Source organism: Sapajus apella, unplaced genomic scaffold (assembly GCF_009761245.1).
Source record: "Sapajus apella isolate SASKATOON/1434 unplaced genomic scaffold, GSC_monkey_1.0 scaffold47, whole genome shotgun sequence".
In the NCBI taxonomy this organism is placed as follows: Eukaryota; Metazoa; Chordata; class Mammalia; order Primates; family Cebidae; genus Sapajus; species Sapajus apella.
Genome location: NW_022436987.1, coordinates 1,887,824 through 1,907,120, shown reverse-complemented (window position 1 = coordinate 1,907,120; position 19,297 = coordinate 1,887,824). Strand labels below are relative to the sequence as shown.

Below are 19,297 nucleotides of genomic sequence, written 5' to 3'. Positions count from 1 at the left end.
TCATTAAAGAAATGCAAATCAAAACCTCGCTGAGATACCATCTCATGCCAGTTAGAATGGTGATCATTAAAAAATCTGGAGACAACAGATGCTGGAGAGGATGTGGACAAATAGGAACACTTTTACACTGTTGGTGGGAGTATAAATTAGTTCAACCACTGTGGAAGACAGTGTGGCGACTCCTCAAGGACCTAGAAATAGAAATTCCATTTGACCTAGCAATCCCATTACTGGTTATATATCTACAGGATTATAAATCATTCTATTATAAAGACACATGCATACATATGTTCACTGTGGCACTGTTTACAACAGCAAAGAGCTGGAACCAATCCAAATGCCCATTGATGATAGACTGGACAAGGAAAATGTGGCACATACACACCATGGAATACTATGCAGCCATAAAAAACGATGCATTTGTGTCCTTTGTAGGGACATGGATGAATCTGGAAACCATCATTCTTGGCAAACTGACACAAGAACAGAAAATCAAACATGTCATGTTCTCACCCATAGGCGGGTGTTGAACAATGAAAACACATGGACACAGGGAGGGGAGCATCACACACTGGGGTTGGTTGTTGGGGGACTAGGGGAGGGACAGGATGGGGCAGGAGGTTGGGGAGGGATAACTTGGGGAGAAATGCCAAATATAGGTGATGGGGGGATGGAGGCAGTAAACCACATTGCTATGTATGTACCTATGCAACAATTCTGCATGATCTGCACATGTACCCCAGAATCTAAAGTACAATTCAAAAAAAAAAAAAAAAATATATATATATATATACACATATTTTAAAGTATTTCAACAGCCCAACTCCATGCTAACATCTTTATATATTATTTCTATGGTGTTATTAATAATCTTTATTTTCTAGGCCTCATATTTTCCAGTGTTATTTACATTCATTCAGGATATAATTAATGCTTTCATTCCATCTTAATAAATCTGCCACTCTTTCTTTCTTTCTTTTTTTTTTTTTTTTGAGATGGAGTTTTACTCTTGTTACCCAGGCTGGAGTGCAATGGCGCGATCTCGGCTCACCGCAACCTCTGCCTCCTGGGTTCAGGCAATTCTCCTGCCTCAGCCTCCTGAGTAGCTGGGATTACAGGCATGCGCCACCATGCCCAGCTAATTTTTTGTATTTTTAGTAGAGACGGGGTTTCACCATGTTGACCAGGATGGTCTCGATCTCTTGACCTCGTGATCCACCTGCCTCGGCCTCCCAAAGTGCTGGGATTACAGGTGTGAGCCACCGCGCCCGGCCAAATCTGCCACTCTTAAAAAAATCTTTGACAGCAGCTGTTCCTACATCAAATATTGGACAAATAAACAACTTTATCTGTAAGAAAGAGCAGACATGATATCTCCAAACACAGGAAAAGACAAAGGCAAACTGGGGATTAAGAGCAAATGTCCTTTGATGGACATTTTTTGGTATCCACTTAATAATTTCTATGCGTTTTAAAACTTTTTATCTGAAAATGAGTTCCAATTTTTTAAGTTGTAGGAAAAAAATAGTAAAAAAAAAAGTTGTGTGTCTTTTAACTTTCATAGTTATCGATATATCTCTATACTGTTTATCTTTGACTTTTGTTGACATTTTACCCATTTGCTTTATCATTTGCATTAACATGCTCTGTGCATGGGCATGTGTATGTATACACACACACACACACACACACACACACACACAATTTTTTTCTGAACTATTAAAGGGCATGTTACATAAATACTCAAAGTATGCATTTCCTAAAAATAGGGATATTCTTTTACATAACCACAGTGCAACTCAGAATTTCATATATTATATTGATAAAATATTTTAATCTACTGTCCATATTTCATTAGTTGACCTAACAATATCATAGATAGTATTTTTTTTTTTTGCCTCAATTACAGCATCTGGTCCAGGGTCAAATACTGCATTTGTCATGTCTCTTAGCTTTTTTTTCCTTTTTCTTTCTTTTCTTTTTTTTTTGAGAGTGCCGAATCCTAACCCTCTTAGTTTTTTTAAATCTGGAACATTTCCATAGCCTTTCTTTTGTAACAGACATCGTTGAAGTATACAGTCCCTTTTTGCCATTATTTTGTTGTTCATAAAAAGTGCTTCATGTTGTGTTTTTATGATTTTTGAATATGATACTCATTTTCAGCTGGACTACTGCATAAGTGATATTGTATCCTTCTCCAGTATCACATCTGAAGGTATATGATATCCATATGTCCTTCATTGGTGATATTAATTTTTAGTCACCTGGTCAAATTGTTGTCTGATTTCTCCACTAATTGTTCCTTTTTCTTTTTTTACAACTAATAAGGGATCTCTGGGAGAAACCCTCTAAGATAGTGTAAATATTCTGCTCCTCATCAAATTTGCCCCAGATTTGGCATCTGTTGATCCTTACCTGATATAGCAATTACCATGATGGTTGCAAAATAATAATTTTCCTACTCCACCCTTCCTCCTACATTTGCCAGTCAGTTCTTGGCATTTTACTGTAACTATGAGTCCTCATTTCTCTCTCATTGATTTATCTATTTATTATTGTTATGGATAATAAATGCCTTTACTTCAATAATTTAGAATTTATTACTGTACTTACTTTGGTAAGTATACATGCATATACATGTGTACATAAGCATGCATACACATGCAAAACGTGTTTTAAAATGCAATAGAAATATAAAGTGATACCACAGGAAATAGAAGCTTATAAAACAAGCTCACAACATTTTTTCAGAACTCAGAGAAAAAGAATAAAGGAATGAGTGATTTGATAAAGAAGATAAGAGAAATGAGTAAGAGAGATCCAGTACATCCAAGATACATCTAAGAGTTCTGGAAGGAAGGCCAGGCGCTATGGCTTACACCTGTAATCCCAGTGCTTTGGGAGGCTGTGACAGAATGACTGCCTGAGTTCAGGAGTTCAAGACCAGCCTGGGCAACATAGCGAGTCCTCATCTCTACAAAAAAATACAAAAATTAGCCATGCACGGTGGCACACACCTGTAGTCCCAGCTACTCAGGAGGCTGAGGTGGGAGGATCGCCTGAGCCTGAGAGGCTGAGGCTGCAGTGAGCTGTGATCATGACACTGCACTCCAGCCTGAGATCCTGTCTCAGTTGTTTGGTAATGGCTCTTATATTTGCTCTGGTCTCCTTTCAGAGCCCACAAAGTTCTTTAAGAACAGAAGGGAACCAGCTTACCTGCATTACTGTATGGAAGAAATGAGACCAATAGTTCTGATCTGGTCGCCTCCCGTGTACTAGTGGGGCCCTCAGTAGCCTCCTCTCTATACCACATTGGCTGGAGGCAGTCATCTGCTAGAGCATGAAGACCTACTCTTATCTGGGGCCTGCTGCCTGGGGTAGGACTGTGTTGAACAGCGCTACACAAAGGCTAAGTTCTATAAGGACACCCTTACATTTCTCCTGCACATGCTTTTAGCCCCTGACCCCATCACATTCTGATGGAACATTCACTTGTTTGCTTTCCCTATCAGACTGTGAGCCCCTATATCCCCACCCTAAGCATAACACCTGACATGGTCAATATATGATGTTTTCATCCTGCAATTTTCATTTATAAAAGATACCAGTGAAGGTATGTGATTCCCAAGGCTTGCTTGGTATCATACAGGACACAGAACTGTGAGTCCCAACTCTTATTTCAGTTGAGGGGTCTATCACAGAGTGATAATGGAGAGTGTGGGGATCCTCAGTACCAGTGAAGATGGCATAGGCGTGGTGCAGTTCACTGAGGTCGCTGACGGTGTTCTCGAACTGACGCTCTAGGGAGATGAGCTGGTGCTCAGTACTCCTCTGATCTTGTGTGGGGTCCATAAAGGGACCAGAGAGGGCCTTCCCAAGCAGGGCTTCCAGCTCTGCCAATGCTGCTGTCATCAGCTGCTGCAGCTTGGGCATGATGGAATGTTGCTTGTTGAGCAGGAACTCTGAAGCCTGGCTTTTCTCAAACTGAAATGCATCCCACATATCCAGAAGCTATGGGGCAAGCAGAGGGCAGTGGAACAGATGTGGCTGTCGGGGAGAAGGGTGGGGGTAGGGATGGGTGACTCCCTGAATTGCCTTCTCACCGAGATGTCCAGTGCTTCATTCTCAGCACTGAAGAGGCTAAAGTGGTTGCGGATGAGTTCATGAAGTGCCCGTATGTATTCCATTCGCTCCTCCAGCTCGATGTACTTTTCATTGGCGTCATTCAACTGCAAGAACTACAGCATGAGACCAGCACCCCCAAAACCCTACATGCCTCTTTGGGCCTATCCCTAAGGGGAACTCCCACCTTTTGGAGTGAAGTCTCCAGACCCAGTTGCAGCCTTGTAACAAACTGGAATCAGGGGCAATCTGGGATCAAATCCCTCTCTGACCCAGATCTTTCTGGTGAGGGGTCCACTTCTCACCCACCACACCATTACCCTGATGACACGGCAACAATTTTCTGTCTGACTGTCACAGAGAGCAGAACTCTCTCATCACACCAGGGCCTCCCTGTGACATGAGGAACCTGAGGGCCACATGGACAGGATAAGAATTGGCAAGGGTAGATCACCTAGGTGAGCACAGTTTAAGAGCATCAAGCCCTGCTGGAAGCCCAGCAGAGACCTGAAGAGAGTGTGCTGAGCTATTGAGCAGGATGGGCCCTGGATAAGCTGGGAAGGATGAATGGGGAAAGCCCACCTTCTGGGTGCATTGTGCAATGGCGTGAATATCTGAGTTGATGGTTTGGAAGACATGCATGAAATCTGTGAGCTCTGTCATGAGCTGTTGACTGCGGCTCCAGCATTCATTTTGCACCTGTGCAAGAATGTCCTCCCTTATGCTGTTCAGCTTGGATTCTGCAGACAAGAGAGTAAGGTGTGAAGGGATGCATAAAAAAGAAGGGGTGCTGGGACAGTGCTGTGGTTCCAGAGTGGGAGTAGGCTGAATGGCAGGCCAGACCATGAATTATCTCATTAAAAGCTTGTTGGATGCCTGCTCAATGTCCAGCCAGCTGCTATGTACTGCAGACTGTGCCCTATACTGGTAGACAAGAGCAAATGAATAAGACAGAAAGTTTCCCTACCCTAAAATCTCATAATATGAGGCAGAGTCAGACATATAAATGAGCAATCACAAATCAGTGTGATAAATCCATTGTGAGTGCCTGGGAGCCTTCAGCCAGCATAGCTGCTAAGAGGTGGGGATGCAGTGGGTATCCTGAGATGGCTGGGCAAGACCTCCTCAGAGAAGGGAACATTGGAGTTGGATGTGTTGAGTAGTTAATGCTCCAAAAAGATTAAACAGTGTGTGCAAGGGTATGGAAATGACATGTTTGTGAATAGCAGAATACCCTAGCAGAGATAAAAGTATTCTGCTTTTGGAGTCTTACTGCCTTTCTCTAGAAGAAGGGGGACCAAGAAGATGGTATGATCTGCCTTTTGTTTTTAAGGATTAAAGTAAAGAAGGTCTCAGGTGGATAGGGGGCTAGAAGATAATCCTGGAAGCTGCCCTTGGTAGTATGAACAACTTTATTATTTCAGAGGGCATGGATAAAACCCATATGATACCTCACGAAATCTAAGATCTTATTGTAAGAAGCAGCATTATTTAACATAATATAATTTAATTTTTTTTGAGACAGAGTCTTGCTCTGTCACCAGCCACCAGGCTGGAGTGCAGTGGCAGGAACTCGGCTCAGTGGAACCTCTGCCTCCCAGATTCAAGCAATTCTCCTGCCTCAGCCTCCCAAGTAGCTGGGACTACAGGCGCGCGCCACCACACCCAGCTAATTTTTGTACTTTTTAGTAGAGACAGGGTTTCACCATGTTGGCCAGGATGGTCTCAATTTCTTGACCTTGTGATCCGCTCACCTCGGCCTCCCAAAGTGCTGGGATTACAGGCGTGAGCCACCGTGCCCGGCCAGCACCATTATTTTATATACCACTAACAACAACAAAAAAAAACTGATGTCATCCAAACTCTAACACGTCTTCAATCATGAGACATCTTTAAAGTTCAGAGATGTTAAAATATGCACAGAATAGGAAAATACAATATAGAAATATGGTACACCAAACAGAGTATAGAGTGCTTTCTACATACCAGACACTATTTCAGGTACTTTAATTATACTAACCCATTTTATCCTCACAAATCCCTTTGAAGTAAATACTATTATTTTACAGATAGGCAAAGTGAAGCTCAAAGAGGTTATGTAACTTGATCAACATCACACAGTGGCAGAACAAGGATTCAAACTCAGGCCGTATGGCTCCACTCCATTATATTTTAAATATAAATATGTTTATGTTATAAATATAAATGTAAACATAGATAAAACATATGTTTATAAAAAGCACTTAAGCCGGGCATGGTGGCTCAAGCCTGTAATCCCAGCACTTTGGGAGGCCGAGGCGGGTGGATCACGAGGTCAAGAGATCGAGACCATCTTGGTCAACATGACGAAACCCCATTTCTACTAAAAATACAAAACATTAGCTGGGCATGGTGGCACGTGCCTGTAATCCCAGCTACTCAGGAGGCTGGGGCAGGAGAATTGCCTAAACCCAGGAGGCGGAGGTTGCGGTGAGCCGAGATTGCGCCATTGCACTCCAGCCTGGGTAACAAGAGTGAAACTCCGTCTCAAAAAAAAATAAAAATAAAAAGCACTTAAATATATAAATATATATTTTATGTTATGTGTAAAGTAAACTGGCCGATCCCCTATTAGCATCTCTGCAACTGGAAAGTAAAATAGTGAGTTTGGGGGACAGATAATTGAGACATACTGGGTATGTCACTTTCAGAGACTTGGAGGAAGTAACCAAGACAACTGGGTACTAAGATCTGAGATTGAGAAAACCTACTAAGAGAAAGCCTATTGAGGGACAACCTATATTAAACAGAACACGAACACGTAAACTCATCCTTTTTCACACCGTGCCTTTGGAACATAACAGTAACTAGGCCATTGCAATGGTGCTGCTTTTTTGTTTCTTTTTATGGTACTGCTTTTGTACCAGTAGCAACAGGCTGATGAAGGCAGATGGGAGCTCAACAGCGACACCGTATGGTATAAAGGAGCAATGGATTGATAAAATAGAACTTAGGATTAGAAGCTGGAGATGGATAAAATACAGATTTAAGAGATATTTAGGAGGCAGAAGAATGACAAGGATTTGGTGACAAGTTGGATGTAGTAAGGTCAAGGAGAGGGAGGAGTAAAGGGTGACCCCAAGTTTCTGGTGAAGCTAACTCATCAGAGTGTTTAATTACACCATTTGTTGTTCAAGGGAGCTCAGGAAGAAGAGAAACAACAGATCAGCAAGAAGGATGAGAGTGGACAGAAGGGGATAAGGTGAAATGAAAAAATTATTAAGCACCTACTGAATGCCACACTCAATGCTAAGAGTACTGCAAATAATATTTCATTTAATCCTCCTTAGTATAACCCTGTGAGTGATTGCGTTATCATGCCCAGCTTACAAATAAAGAAACTAAAACACAGTAATCTGAAGTTACAAAGCAAGTGGAAAACAGAGACAGGCTTCTAAATCCAGCACTTATTTCTCTCTACCTGCTTCTCTTAAAGAGGCTAGTTGGTCCTGGACTGAGGATCAAAAAGCTAACAAACTAGGTCAACAGTGAGTTTCTGGAGCAGCAGTGAAGTAAAGCCTGACCAAAACAGGGCCAGAAAGAAAGCAAAACAATCATAGGTCTTCCTGGTTCCTGCCTTGCCAACCTGAACCCTCTGTACAAGAGCAGGGAGTTTTAGTGGCCCACTGGATACCTAACGATACATGTGCTTTCATCTGTTGAGAGCCAAGTAAGCAGGGCATTCAAGCAAACTCTTTCCAGGCCACAGTTCCAAGGCTTCTAACCTTCATAAAGAAAGTAGGCCTGGGAAGCCATGGGTCCAATAGAATCTAGTCTCTGCAGGAAGTAGATACTATTGGCTATTGCCATCCTTGAGGCTAGCTGAGGAAAGAGAACAACCTCCATATTTCCTAAAACAACAACTCACTGGCTTCCCAATCTACCCCACTGTAAGCCTCTCTAACATGAGCTCCTAGGCTGAGGCACTTAGTTAGTACACAATAGCATGAGATAGCCTTCCCATGGGAAGGGAGAAAGAGAAGGCGGGGTAAAAGACTAGGTCACAAGCTAGATTTCTCAGAGACCCAGGGATACCAACAATTGGGCCTCACCTTAGTAGGGGTAGTAAGTGGCATGGGGAGGGAACTTGAGGTAAGTTGAGGAGAAAATAGTGGAATGCTCTTGAGCCCCAATTTCCACACAGAACTTTGGGAAGAGACCACCTTTTAGGGTGCCCCTTGGTAACATGAAACAGTCACAGCAGAGTAGAAATCATAGTGTTATGTTTTGTAGTAAAAAGAGGGCAGATATAATGCTTATCAGTTTCCCACAGCTCCCAAACGGCAGGGGACACAGGAGATAGCAGAGAGTTGACGGCCAGTGGGCCTGGATGAAGTTCCTGTGTCGAGGAACTAGGGACCCTGCAGCAAAAGCCATGGGGGTAACCAGCCTAAGACACGGACTGGATGAAGGATGCACTAAAACCCCAAGGATCAGCCATGCCAGCAAATGCCAAGGCAAGGACGGGTCAGCAAAGATAGGCACTCCAGGCCCCTATTAGACCGAGAAAACACACCCCAGCTCTATAATCCCAGGACACAGCAGCACCAGAAGCAGCAATGTCAGGAGGGCAGAGACCATGCAAGGATGTATTAAACCTCAGAAGCCAGCCCACTGGCCTATACCAGTACAGGTGGCACCCTGGGAAGGAAAAGGGAGCAAAAGAACATTTGAGAGTAAAAACAACCCAGAACTACAGTATAAATTTTTAATTGCCCAGATGCCCCAAATAGGCTGAATCAGACCAAAAGTGACTGCTTTAAATAAAAGGAGCTTTCTTTAATTGGAAACATTACATTCTTTCACTACCAGTGGAAGTTAGGACTACAGAGTAAGACAAGATTGGTTAAAGTGAGTAGCTTTTTACATATGCAAAATGTAGTACAAATTTCACTCTGCTACATGCAAAGAGAAGGCATCATTGATTCCCAAGAATCTCTGTAAAGACACTGAGCTTACTAACCCAAGCACAGGAACATAATACCTAAGGAATACAAGGAATGAGCAGAGCCAAAACAGAGAGGCACCCTCTGCAGTGAGCATACCTTTCATGGCAAAGGGAAGGGCCTGGAACCTCGGGCTTTGGAAGGCTTCATAGGTCCAATAAGAGGCCTGCACCAAAGGTCTCTGGAGGAAATTCCAGGACCAAGGCAGGCTGTGTGAAGGAGGAAAGAGAAGGGGGAGGAGGAGCAGTACTCACCCATCTCTGCCTGTACATCATGACAGCTAAGCAGCAGCAACTTGCCTTTTGTGAGCAACTCGACAGGCATATTGGAGACACGGGCCTGCCAAACATTCAGGCGGCTCACCAGCATCACGTAGTTCTTAATGGGACAGCCTCTCATGTCTTCCAGCTTCTGAGGCCCCCAGGATTGCAGGAATTCATAAATGCCTGTTATCCAATGATGTTCCCTGCAGAATTCCTGCACCTCCTGCAGCATACCCTAAGGGCAGACAAGGTGTGTAAGGCAGGAGCAGGTGGCTATAATGGGAATTGGTGGGCAGCACCCTACCCCTTAAACCACTGTTCTTACCTCCAGCAGCACCCGTTGTATGTTCAGTGCCTGCTGGATCTGAGGGTTGTTGTCCAAGTCTTCTTCCAGCTGCTTATAATTGGGGGGCAAGTACTGGCCCTGCAGCCGATACCCCCGGACCTCCAAGATACCAGCAATTGGATGAGACTTCCAGGGCCATACCAATCCTACATTCGGGCCACAGAAGATGCTCACAGCATCGCTGGGCTGGCCATGGAATTTGGGCATCAGAAATTTAGTTTTTGGGTTCTCCTCTTCATCTTCTTCTAGTGGAGCAAATGCCATAATTGTCAGTGAGTACCCTCCAGAGCCCACAAACAACCTTCCTTTCTCTTTGCCCTCAGTGCGCACACACACACACACACACACACACACACACACACACACATTCTCTGCCCATGAGTAAGTTAACACATACATCTATATCACCAATATAAAATACTAGACCCAAGGAGGGGATTTATTAGATAGAGTTCATGTGCAAATGATAGAATTTACTCTAGCCAGTCTAAGCAGGAAGGGACTTATTATAGAATATTAAATGGGTTGCAGAATAATTAGGAGAGCTAAAATACAAAACCTCTCTAGGTTGAGCATTCAGGGCCATGTGCTGCCTGGCAAAATGGGATGTCACTGTCATACCATTAACTACAAAACACACTGCCTCTGCTATGATCCACAGAATGGATGGCATATGCCCTGCCTCTTTCCCCAACTTAATTCAATTCTGAATCGAGGTCTTTTGTAAGTCTAACTGGTAGATCCTAAACTGTATATGACACCTAGCTGCAGAGGAGTCTGGGAAGTGTAGTTTGTAGTCTCCAGCATCTGCAGAACAGAGCTGGTGAAAAGGAAGGTTGAACATGTCCTCAGTTATTGGTCTTAAAGAATATTCTTGAAACTGGCCACTCCTTAACTCTTTAGAAACTGGTTAAATGGGCCGGGCGCGGTGGCTCAAGCCTGTAATCCCAGCACTTTGGGAGGCCGAGGCGGGTGGATCACGAGGTCAAGAGATCCTGGTCAACATGGTGAAACCCCGTCTCTACTAAAAATACAAAAAATTAGCTGGGCATGGTGGCGCATGCCTGTAATCCCAGCTACTCAGGAGGCTGAGGCAGGAGAATTGCCTGAACCCAGGAGGCGGAGGTTGGGGTGAGCCGAGATCGCGCCATTGCACTCCAGCCTGGGTAACAAGAGTGAAACTCCGTCTCAAAAAAAAAAAAAAAAAAAAGAAACTGGTTAAATGACAAGTTTAGTATTTATGTTAAAACTTCACACAAAATAAAGGAAAGAATTAAAATGCTCAGAAATAAGAGCCATACTATCCACACCCAAGCCTGTAGTACTCTTAGCTGATCTCTTCTCTTCTCCAGCTGTAGTCACTCTCTAGGAAGTCTCATCCAGCTTTATGGCTTTAGGTACTATCTATTTGCGCCCAAATTTATCTGTAGCCCAGATCCCTCACTTAACTCCAATCCCATTTAAATAAGTGCCTACTTCACTTCTCTATCTGGATGTTTAAAATGCACCTCAAATTTAACAGGGCCAAAATGAACTCTAATTCCTCCCCACAAAACTACAGTCTTCCAATTTCAGTAAATGGAAAATCTGTTCTTCCAGGTTCTCCAATCAAAATCTTTATAGTCACTTTTTTTTTTTTTTTTTTTTTTATTGAGACAGAGTTTCACTCTTGTTACCCAGGCTGGAGTGCAATGGTGCGATCTCGGCTCACCGCAACCTCCACCTCCTGGGTTCAGGCAATTCTCCTGCTTCAGCCTCCTAGGTAGCTGGGATTACAGGCATGCACCACCATGCCCAGCTAATTTTTTGTATTTTTAGTAGAGACGGGGTTTCACCATGTCGACCAGGATGGTCTCGATCTCTTAACCTCGTGATCCACCCGCCTCGGCCTCCCAAAGTGCTGGGATTACAGGCGTGAGCCACCGCGCCCGGCCTATAGTCACTTTTGACTCTTTTTCACACACAACACATCCCTCCCATTTAAAAATCCTGTTGTCTCTACTTTGAAAATATACCCAGAATCCAACCAATTCTCACCACATTTACCGCCACCTGTCCTCCTCTCCCAGCCCAATTCACCATCATCTCTCACTGCATTATTGCAACATCCTTCTAACTTTTCTCCCTGCATTGGTCCTTGGCTCCTACACCTTCTAGTCTCTGCTCCATATAAGAACAAGAATGATCCTTTTTAAAAAATGCCAGAAAGGATTCTGAGGTGATGGCAAAGGCAACATCATTTTGAAATCTCCCCCAAATGCCCACACAGAAATGATAGAACAATTAGATAGTAAAACCAAAAGCCCAAGGATGACATTTTCAACAAATGAGGACAAGGGATCCTCACAAGGAACATCAAGAAGAGGCCAGCCAGCCCTGTCCACAGCAGCCGCAGTGGCAGGGGCTATGGCACCAGTAAAAAGAAAAAAGTGTCTGCCTCCAGCTTCGTGCAGGGTATCAGCATAGAAGCCACGAGTCAGAATAAAATGATGCCCTCTGAGTTTAGCAGGGGGACCTGTGGAAAAAGCTGCCAAACCTATGCCATCTAAGGATCCCAACTTTGTGCACTCTGGCCACGGTGGCGCAGTAGCGGGCAAGAAGAACAGAAACTGGAAGAACCTGAAACAAATCTTTGCTTCAGAAAGGGCATTGCGGGGCAACTGAACACTCCTCACTACTTCAGTATTGATGCACCTCCATCCTTTAAGCCAGCTAAGAAGTATTCGATGTTTCAGGCCTTCTTCCCAACTGCACAGACCCCCAGAGCAAACCGCGGTTCAGCACCATGGAAGACTCTTCCTGCATTCGGAGGCTACCCTCCGGCGTTGTCACCGGCTACCTGGCCCAGAGGAAAGCCACTAGCGTTGTTCCCTAAGCCTGAGAAATGCAGATTAAGTGGAAAGCTGTTTCAAAAACAGACTCTGGACTCATGATTTTGTTTCATAAAAACAACCTTGTTCTGCTGTCAGTCTGAAAATGCCAGTGCTGTGCCTTGGAAAGAATGTTTGACTTATTTAAGGGTTTTTTTGAGTGTGTATTTTCCCTCAGAGTGTGATATTTCCTGCTGAATTAAATTATACTTCAGTTGTTGCCTCAAGTAAAGGTGTTTGACAAGAAAATACAATAAAGATATACTTTTCATTAAAACAAAACCTTAATTATGGAAAACTGTTCTGAAATTTAAAAGAAGATATAACGCCACATTTTGAAATAACATACCTGAGAATCCTTCCCCAGAATGTTCAATACCAACATATATTCTAACTAAAATAACTAGATTTCAATAAAAAAGAAAAAAATAGGCAAAAGAACAAGAGATTTTGTAAAGAAAATAAAATTAGATTATTGGAAGCTTTTTGATAGCAACTCATAATGCCCTAAGAAAACAGAATAACATATTTAAGATACGCAAAGGAAAAAAGTGTAAAACAACAATTTTATATCCAGCAACACTAACTTTCAAAAGGTACAAACTGTTATCAACATAGAAGAATTTCAGAATTTTGTTCCTACAAGCCTTTCCTGAGGAATTTAGTAAAAAGTGACCTTCAAACAAAATCACTAGAGACATCAACATAAGGACTGCTGGTAGGCTTAAATATATTGTTACTTACAGAACTAAGATTAAGTGAGGGATAAGGAAAGAGTACAGTATGAAATAACGATGTCGGGAATGCTGGTGGTTCTCCTGCTTGCCAGGTGGACAAAGCCTACCTGAAGAATGGAACTCTGAAGGCACATTGGTTGATTACCCAATAGCTATTCCCTTCTCCCTTCCTCTATGGTTGTAGAACCATCTTCCACAAGGCACTGAGAATGTCAGCCATTTGGTTTCTCAGCCTTTCTTATAGCTAGAGGTAGACACATGCTGCAGACTTTGATGGTGAGATGTAAAAGTGAGTCTGATGGGGAGTTTCTGGAAAAGATTCCTTTTCCTGGCAAAAAGTGAGAATCAGAAACAAAGCGCTCTTGTTAACCTTGCCTATCCTTTTCTGCCTGATTTTGCTTAAGAATGGGATGCTTGACGTTGCGGCTTGTCTTGCAACTATGAGGCAACAAGGCTGAGAATGAAGAAACAAACAAACAAAAAAACCAAAAACCACTTTATCATGACCTCCTCCACCACACACACCTCTCTAACAGAACCTGCTCTTACCTATAGCTAAAAGCAGGAAGGAGTGATGGAAGGATACAAAGAACCTGGTAATTGACGACACATTTGAGCCACTGAACAAACCTTGGAAGCACCTACTTCAAGACTTCTGTTTTTATTGTTTAGGCCACTGTGGCTGATTCTAGCTGCATCATGAATTTCTTAGTTATAAGTACATACATAGTTTTGAGTTAAGATTATTTAATCCAAAATCAACCCCATACTCAGGCCAATATAATAGACATTTATAGCCAAAACCAAGCAGAGCTGAAGACTGTAACCTGCCCCATCATAGACAATCTTCTAAGAAGATCTGCCCTTACCTATAGCTAAAATCCAGTTATTTTGCACCAGGACACATCCCCTTGCCATAGCTTATAAGTAAATCATGCAATCTACAGGAAAGACTGAATCAGTCATACTCCTTGTCTTGAAAAGTTGAACTAAATCAGTCTCACAGACAGGAAAACTTAGAGAAGATCATATAAAGTCAAGGAACGAGTTGGTGTCATAAAAAGTTTAAGTTATTTGAAAGAAGTAGTAATAAGGGAGCAGAAAACCCAGAGGAAGCAGAGATAACTGGTCTCAGGAATCAGGGCAGGGGAACTGGAAAGATGCACAGAGAGAAGAAGAGATGAAAAAAGAATAAGAAATTTGAGAGACAGGGGCTCTATTCCTGATGTTCTAGTTTCAAATTCTGTGAAGACGGGTGCTGTTACTTCTTCTCTACCTTTGAATGTAGCAATTGTCTGTTTTGTGAGCTCCAAAATACAAGACAAGCTTGAAGAGCAGTGTTTCAAGGTGCCAAGATCTATGAGAGTGCTCAGGCAATATGGTGCTATACAAAGTCAATTGTAATTCCAAGCAATGGAAAGAAAAGCTAGTCTATTTTCAATGGAATTTGGCAAAAGAACATACAAACAAAACAAAACAGAAATCACTTAACTTCATAGCCAAGGAAAAAATGAAATAAAACACTGCTTATAATGATAAAATGTTGTAAAAATTTTAGATATGGTATCTCTGTCACCCAGGCTGGAATGCAGTGGTATGATCATGCCTCACTGCAGCCCCAAACTCCAGGGATCAAGCAATCCTTCCACCTCAGCCTCCTGAGTAGCTGGAACTACAGGTGCACACCACCATACCTGGCTAGTTTATAATTTTTTTGTAGAGACAGGGTCTCACTGTGTGAGACACACAACCAGTGTGTTGCTCACACTGGTCTTGAACTACTGACCTCAAGCAGTCCTCCCACCTTGACTTCCCGAAGTGCTGGGATTACAGGCATGAGTCACTGTGCCTAGCCTTAAGAAGAAATCTGAAATGAACTAAGTCAAATAAACACAATTTACCTGCCATTTCTAAAGGATCTGGGGCTTCCATTGACAATTTATATATATTGCTATAATACATATAAGTCAACATAGAGTTGAATTTTAAAATATCAATCCAAATTGAAAGGCTTTAATGATGTAGATCTTTACTATAGGTTTCCTTCAGTGAGTGACTCAGACATTCCACACAGAGCAAAGCTTCTTGTTAAACATATTTACACAACTCCTCATCCCTCCAAGGTTTCTTTCTCACAGAGCAGCAAAAACAAACAAACAAACAAACAAACAAAAAACCTTTCCTTCCCTCTCATCTATAAATCTACTCATGGTCACACTGCTTCCCTCTGTATTTCCTCTTCCTGGTCCTACTGCTCATACCTCATACCCTGAAGAGACCTTTCCCATGCAGTCCCCTGGCAAAAAAATCACGTTTTCGTTCTTTACATTATATCTCTAAGCTAATTTCAGCCATCCCAACCAAAATGTACATCAAGAGAGCATATGATTAAAATTAGCCAATCCTTTGTCTCTTTTCAGATTTGTCTTACCAAAAATATCAAAAAGATATTCCAATCTTAATAGGATATTGCCATATTAAAGTTAATATAAGAACTTTAGGGTTTTTTAATTTGACATCTGACAGATAAGAAAAGTGATTATCTGATTGTGTTTTCTGAGTTTTGAACTGCAGAAAACTTCTCATAAGGTTGTAAGGACATCAGATAGTAATATTAATACTCTTTTTTAGCTGTAAAACATTCTCTGGAAAATGCTGGAGAACACAATTTAAGACTGGAGAATAAGTTGCAACTATTAATAATACATTGACAATTATTTTACTGATTAGAATCTAGTCAATGTATTTCTATTGAAAAGGAGTCCATTTCTATTGAAAAGGAGTTAATTTTCATATTTTTATATGTAAGTGGGGCTATTGAAATCGTTTTGCAATTTAGCTAAAAGGCCATAAAAATGTTGCCTCATTTAAATAAAAGTTTTCTCAGTTGGATGTATGTCTCTTAAAGACTACTAGTATTGTTTTATCTGCTACATATTTATCTTTATTCAAAATTTACTCCATTTTTTAAACTTTTATTCTAGATTCAGGTGTACATGTGCAGGTTTTTTATATAGGTAAACTCTTATTACGAGAGTTTGTTGGACGAATTATTTCATCACAGTACTAATGTTAGTACCCAATAGTTGTTTTTTCTGGTCCTCTCCCTCCTCCCACCGCCACTCTCAAGTAGGCTCCAGTGTCTGTTGTTCCCCTCTTTGTGTCCAGGAGTTCTCATCATTTAGCTCCCACTTGTAAGAGAGAAAAGCAAACACAACAAAAGCAAAAATTGACAAATGGGATCTAATTAAACTTAAGAGCTTCTGCACAGCAAAAGAAACTATCAACAGAGTAAACAGACAACCAAAGAAGGGGAGAAAATATTTGCAAGCTATGCATCTGACAAAGGTCTGATATCTAGCATCTATAAGGAACTTAAACAAATTTACAAAACAAAAAAGTTAAAAAAAGGACATGAACAGATACTTTTTAAAAGACGTACATGCAGCCAACAAGCATATGAACAAAAAGCTCAATATCATTGATCATTAAAGAAATACAAATCAAAACTTTTTACTTTTTTTAAAGAATTTAAGGACAATAGAACTTTGGTCTGGCTAGGCATGGTGGCTCATGCTTGTAATCCCAGCACTTTGCAATGCCAAGATGGGAGGATTGCTTGAGGATAGGAGTTCAAGACCAGCCTGGGCAACACAACGAGACCCCCATCTCTACAAAAACTTTAAAAATTAGCCAGGCATGGTAGTATGTGCCTGTAGTCCCAGCTACTTGGGAGGCTAAAGGCAAAAGATCACTTGAGCCCAGGAGGTGGAGGCTGTACTTCTGCACTCCAGCCTGAGTAACAGAGTGAGACCCTATCTCAAAAACAAACAACAAAAAGAACTTTGGTTTTGATTAGTCCATGATATTAATCTGATTTTCCATTCAGATATTTTTTCTTCAAATTTTGTAGAAAAGTTTGAAGAATGGTACCATGAACACCCTTATCCATCCACTTAGATTCAACAGCCATTAACATTTTGCCACATTGCATTATTTGTTTTTCCTTCTATCTTTTCATTTTCCTAAACAATCTGAAGGTAAGATATAAGCATCATGACATTTCACCCCTTAACATATCAGTCCATGTGCTTTTTTAAAAGTAGAAGGGACAACCTAAGACATGGCAGGTAAATATTGTCAGCTTTACTAGAATTTAGAATACAAATTCAAGGGTTCTTTTGCTCCATTTAACCATTCAAAAAAATACTACAACATATTTATAACATGAATTAGTACCACATATGAGAAATGCTGTGAAATGTCTGATTTATCTACCTCTTTAATACTAATAGTAAGAAGGTACTATCTGTAGCATATATTTCTATATGTTGAGCACCATACTAGACACATTGCCTCTTTTAAATCTTTAAAAATTCTACAGGTTAGGTATTTTCATTATTTCCACTTTCAGACTAGTAAACCAATGAGTCTGACTCCAGAGCCTTCCTTCTTTCCACTGAACCATGGAAAACAAATATAATAGTTGCTATCAATTAATCTAAATTTATTTGGGGAAAATAATGTGCCCCGACTGATGTATAATTTGTAAAAGACACAGGGTCGTTTCAATGAATCTTTTTTGTCCTTGTCACCTATTCCCTAAAATTAATGTTATGTCTTTAAATCGTCTTAATGAACAGATAGAAGTTGAATGGGGAAATTAAATAAAGTATCGATGAGTCAGATGTGACCGATTGCATTTATTGATTTTACTTGTGACAGCATTAGTATCCTAAATAAGGGAAATGTGAAGATGTATTTCCACTCTGATGGTTAATAAGTGTGAAGATTGATAACCAATAATTGGTAACCATAAAATATTTCAATATCGATGAATTAAACCATATGAAATGAAAAAGAGCTATATGACATAAAGCAAGTATTGAGCAAGCAGAGCTCTTTAAACAAGTACAAATTAACTTAGAAATAAAATTCAGTAGTAAATGAAATGAATTATGGCACTGGAGTAAAACCTCACAGAGTTTTGAATGAACCAGTTTTGGAAGGACAATGTACTCACATTCTTTCAAACATCCTCTCACTGCAGGCACATACACGTGAATTTGTGAGCAAAAACATTCCCTGACCCTTCTACCCACAACACACATGTACAGTACCCAGGTTAGAGCTTCACCATCCACACCCAATGCCTGACTCTATACCCTGGACCTCCTGCCTGCTTCCCATGCCGTTCGCACTTGTGCCCTTCCCCTCCTTCAGCCTTCCTATCCCCTGCCTACATCTCCCTAAATACCTTCAGAGTACAAGGAATCCAAGGAGGTCTTCAGGTCTGCAGACTGCATTACCTTCATGCCAGGATATGGAGAAGGAGCAGAAATGGGAAAACAATGAGGGATTCAAACCCAGTTGTAAGCTTCTGATTACTCAGAGGATAGGAACTAGGAATTCCCACAGCTAGCTCTCCGCTCAATCCAGAATACCTGCAAGGCAGAGGCCTTGACAGACTGTAGGCCTCCACTTAGAATCTGGATCATATTTTCAACACAGGGCACATGAGACAGTTGGCCATGATCATCAAAGACCAGATGTGATGAGAGAAAGGGTTTCTGCCTTGGAGCCTGTAAAAGAAGGGTCAGGAAAAGTCAAGGGGCTAGATGTCAGTATACATTCCTCACCACGTGGCCCTGGACTGCCTGCCACCTCCACACATGCCACCCACCACCTCACTTGAAGCATGTTGGCCACAAAAGAGGTTACTTCCTCTTCCAAGATAGAAATGAGGCTCTGACAAATCATGTAGTTGACTAGGCGGGCAAATTTTCCCAGCTGCAGCCACCACGCCTCTACTTGCTTCAGCTTCTGCTCCAGTTGCTTGCGCTGTACGCTCTGAAGGTATATGGAACCTTGGCCTGTCCTGATCCTGTCACAGTTTTGCACTCGCTCCTGTAGGCCCTGTTGCATGTGGTATGTGTCCTCATGAACCTGTGAGCATAGAGTGGAAACTCACCAG

General features: G+C 41.7%; 1 protein-coding gene and 1 pseudogene across 1 annotated transcript in view; one reads left to right on the top strand and one right to left on the bottom strand.

The window, feature by feature from the left end:
- Positions 1-19,297, bottom strand: part of DNHD1 (dynein heavy chain domain 1) — a 77,706-nt gene that overhangs the window by 39,470 nt on the left and 18,939 nt on the right. The window contains 8 exon segments of the mRNA XM_032240583.1: positions 3,735-4,068; positions 4,071-4,229; positions 4,705-4,862; positions 9,362-9,605; positions 9,696-9,961; positions 18,581-18,632; positions 18,768-18,905; positions 19,015-19,269. Of these exon segments, the coding sequence (XP_032096474.1) occupies positions 3,735-4,068; positions 4,071-4,229; positions 4,705-4,862; positions 9,362-9,605; positions 9,696-9,961; positions 18,581-18,632; positions 18,768-18,905; positions 19,015-19,269 (1,606 nt within the window).
- LOC116525275 lies at positions 10,094-12,591 on the top strand (annotated as a pseudogene).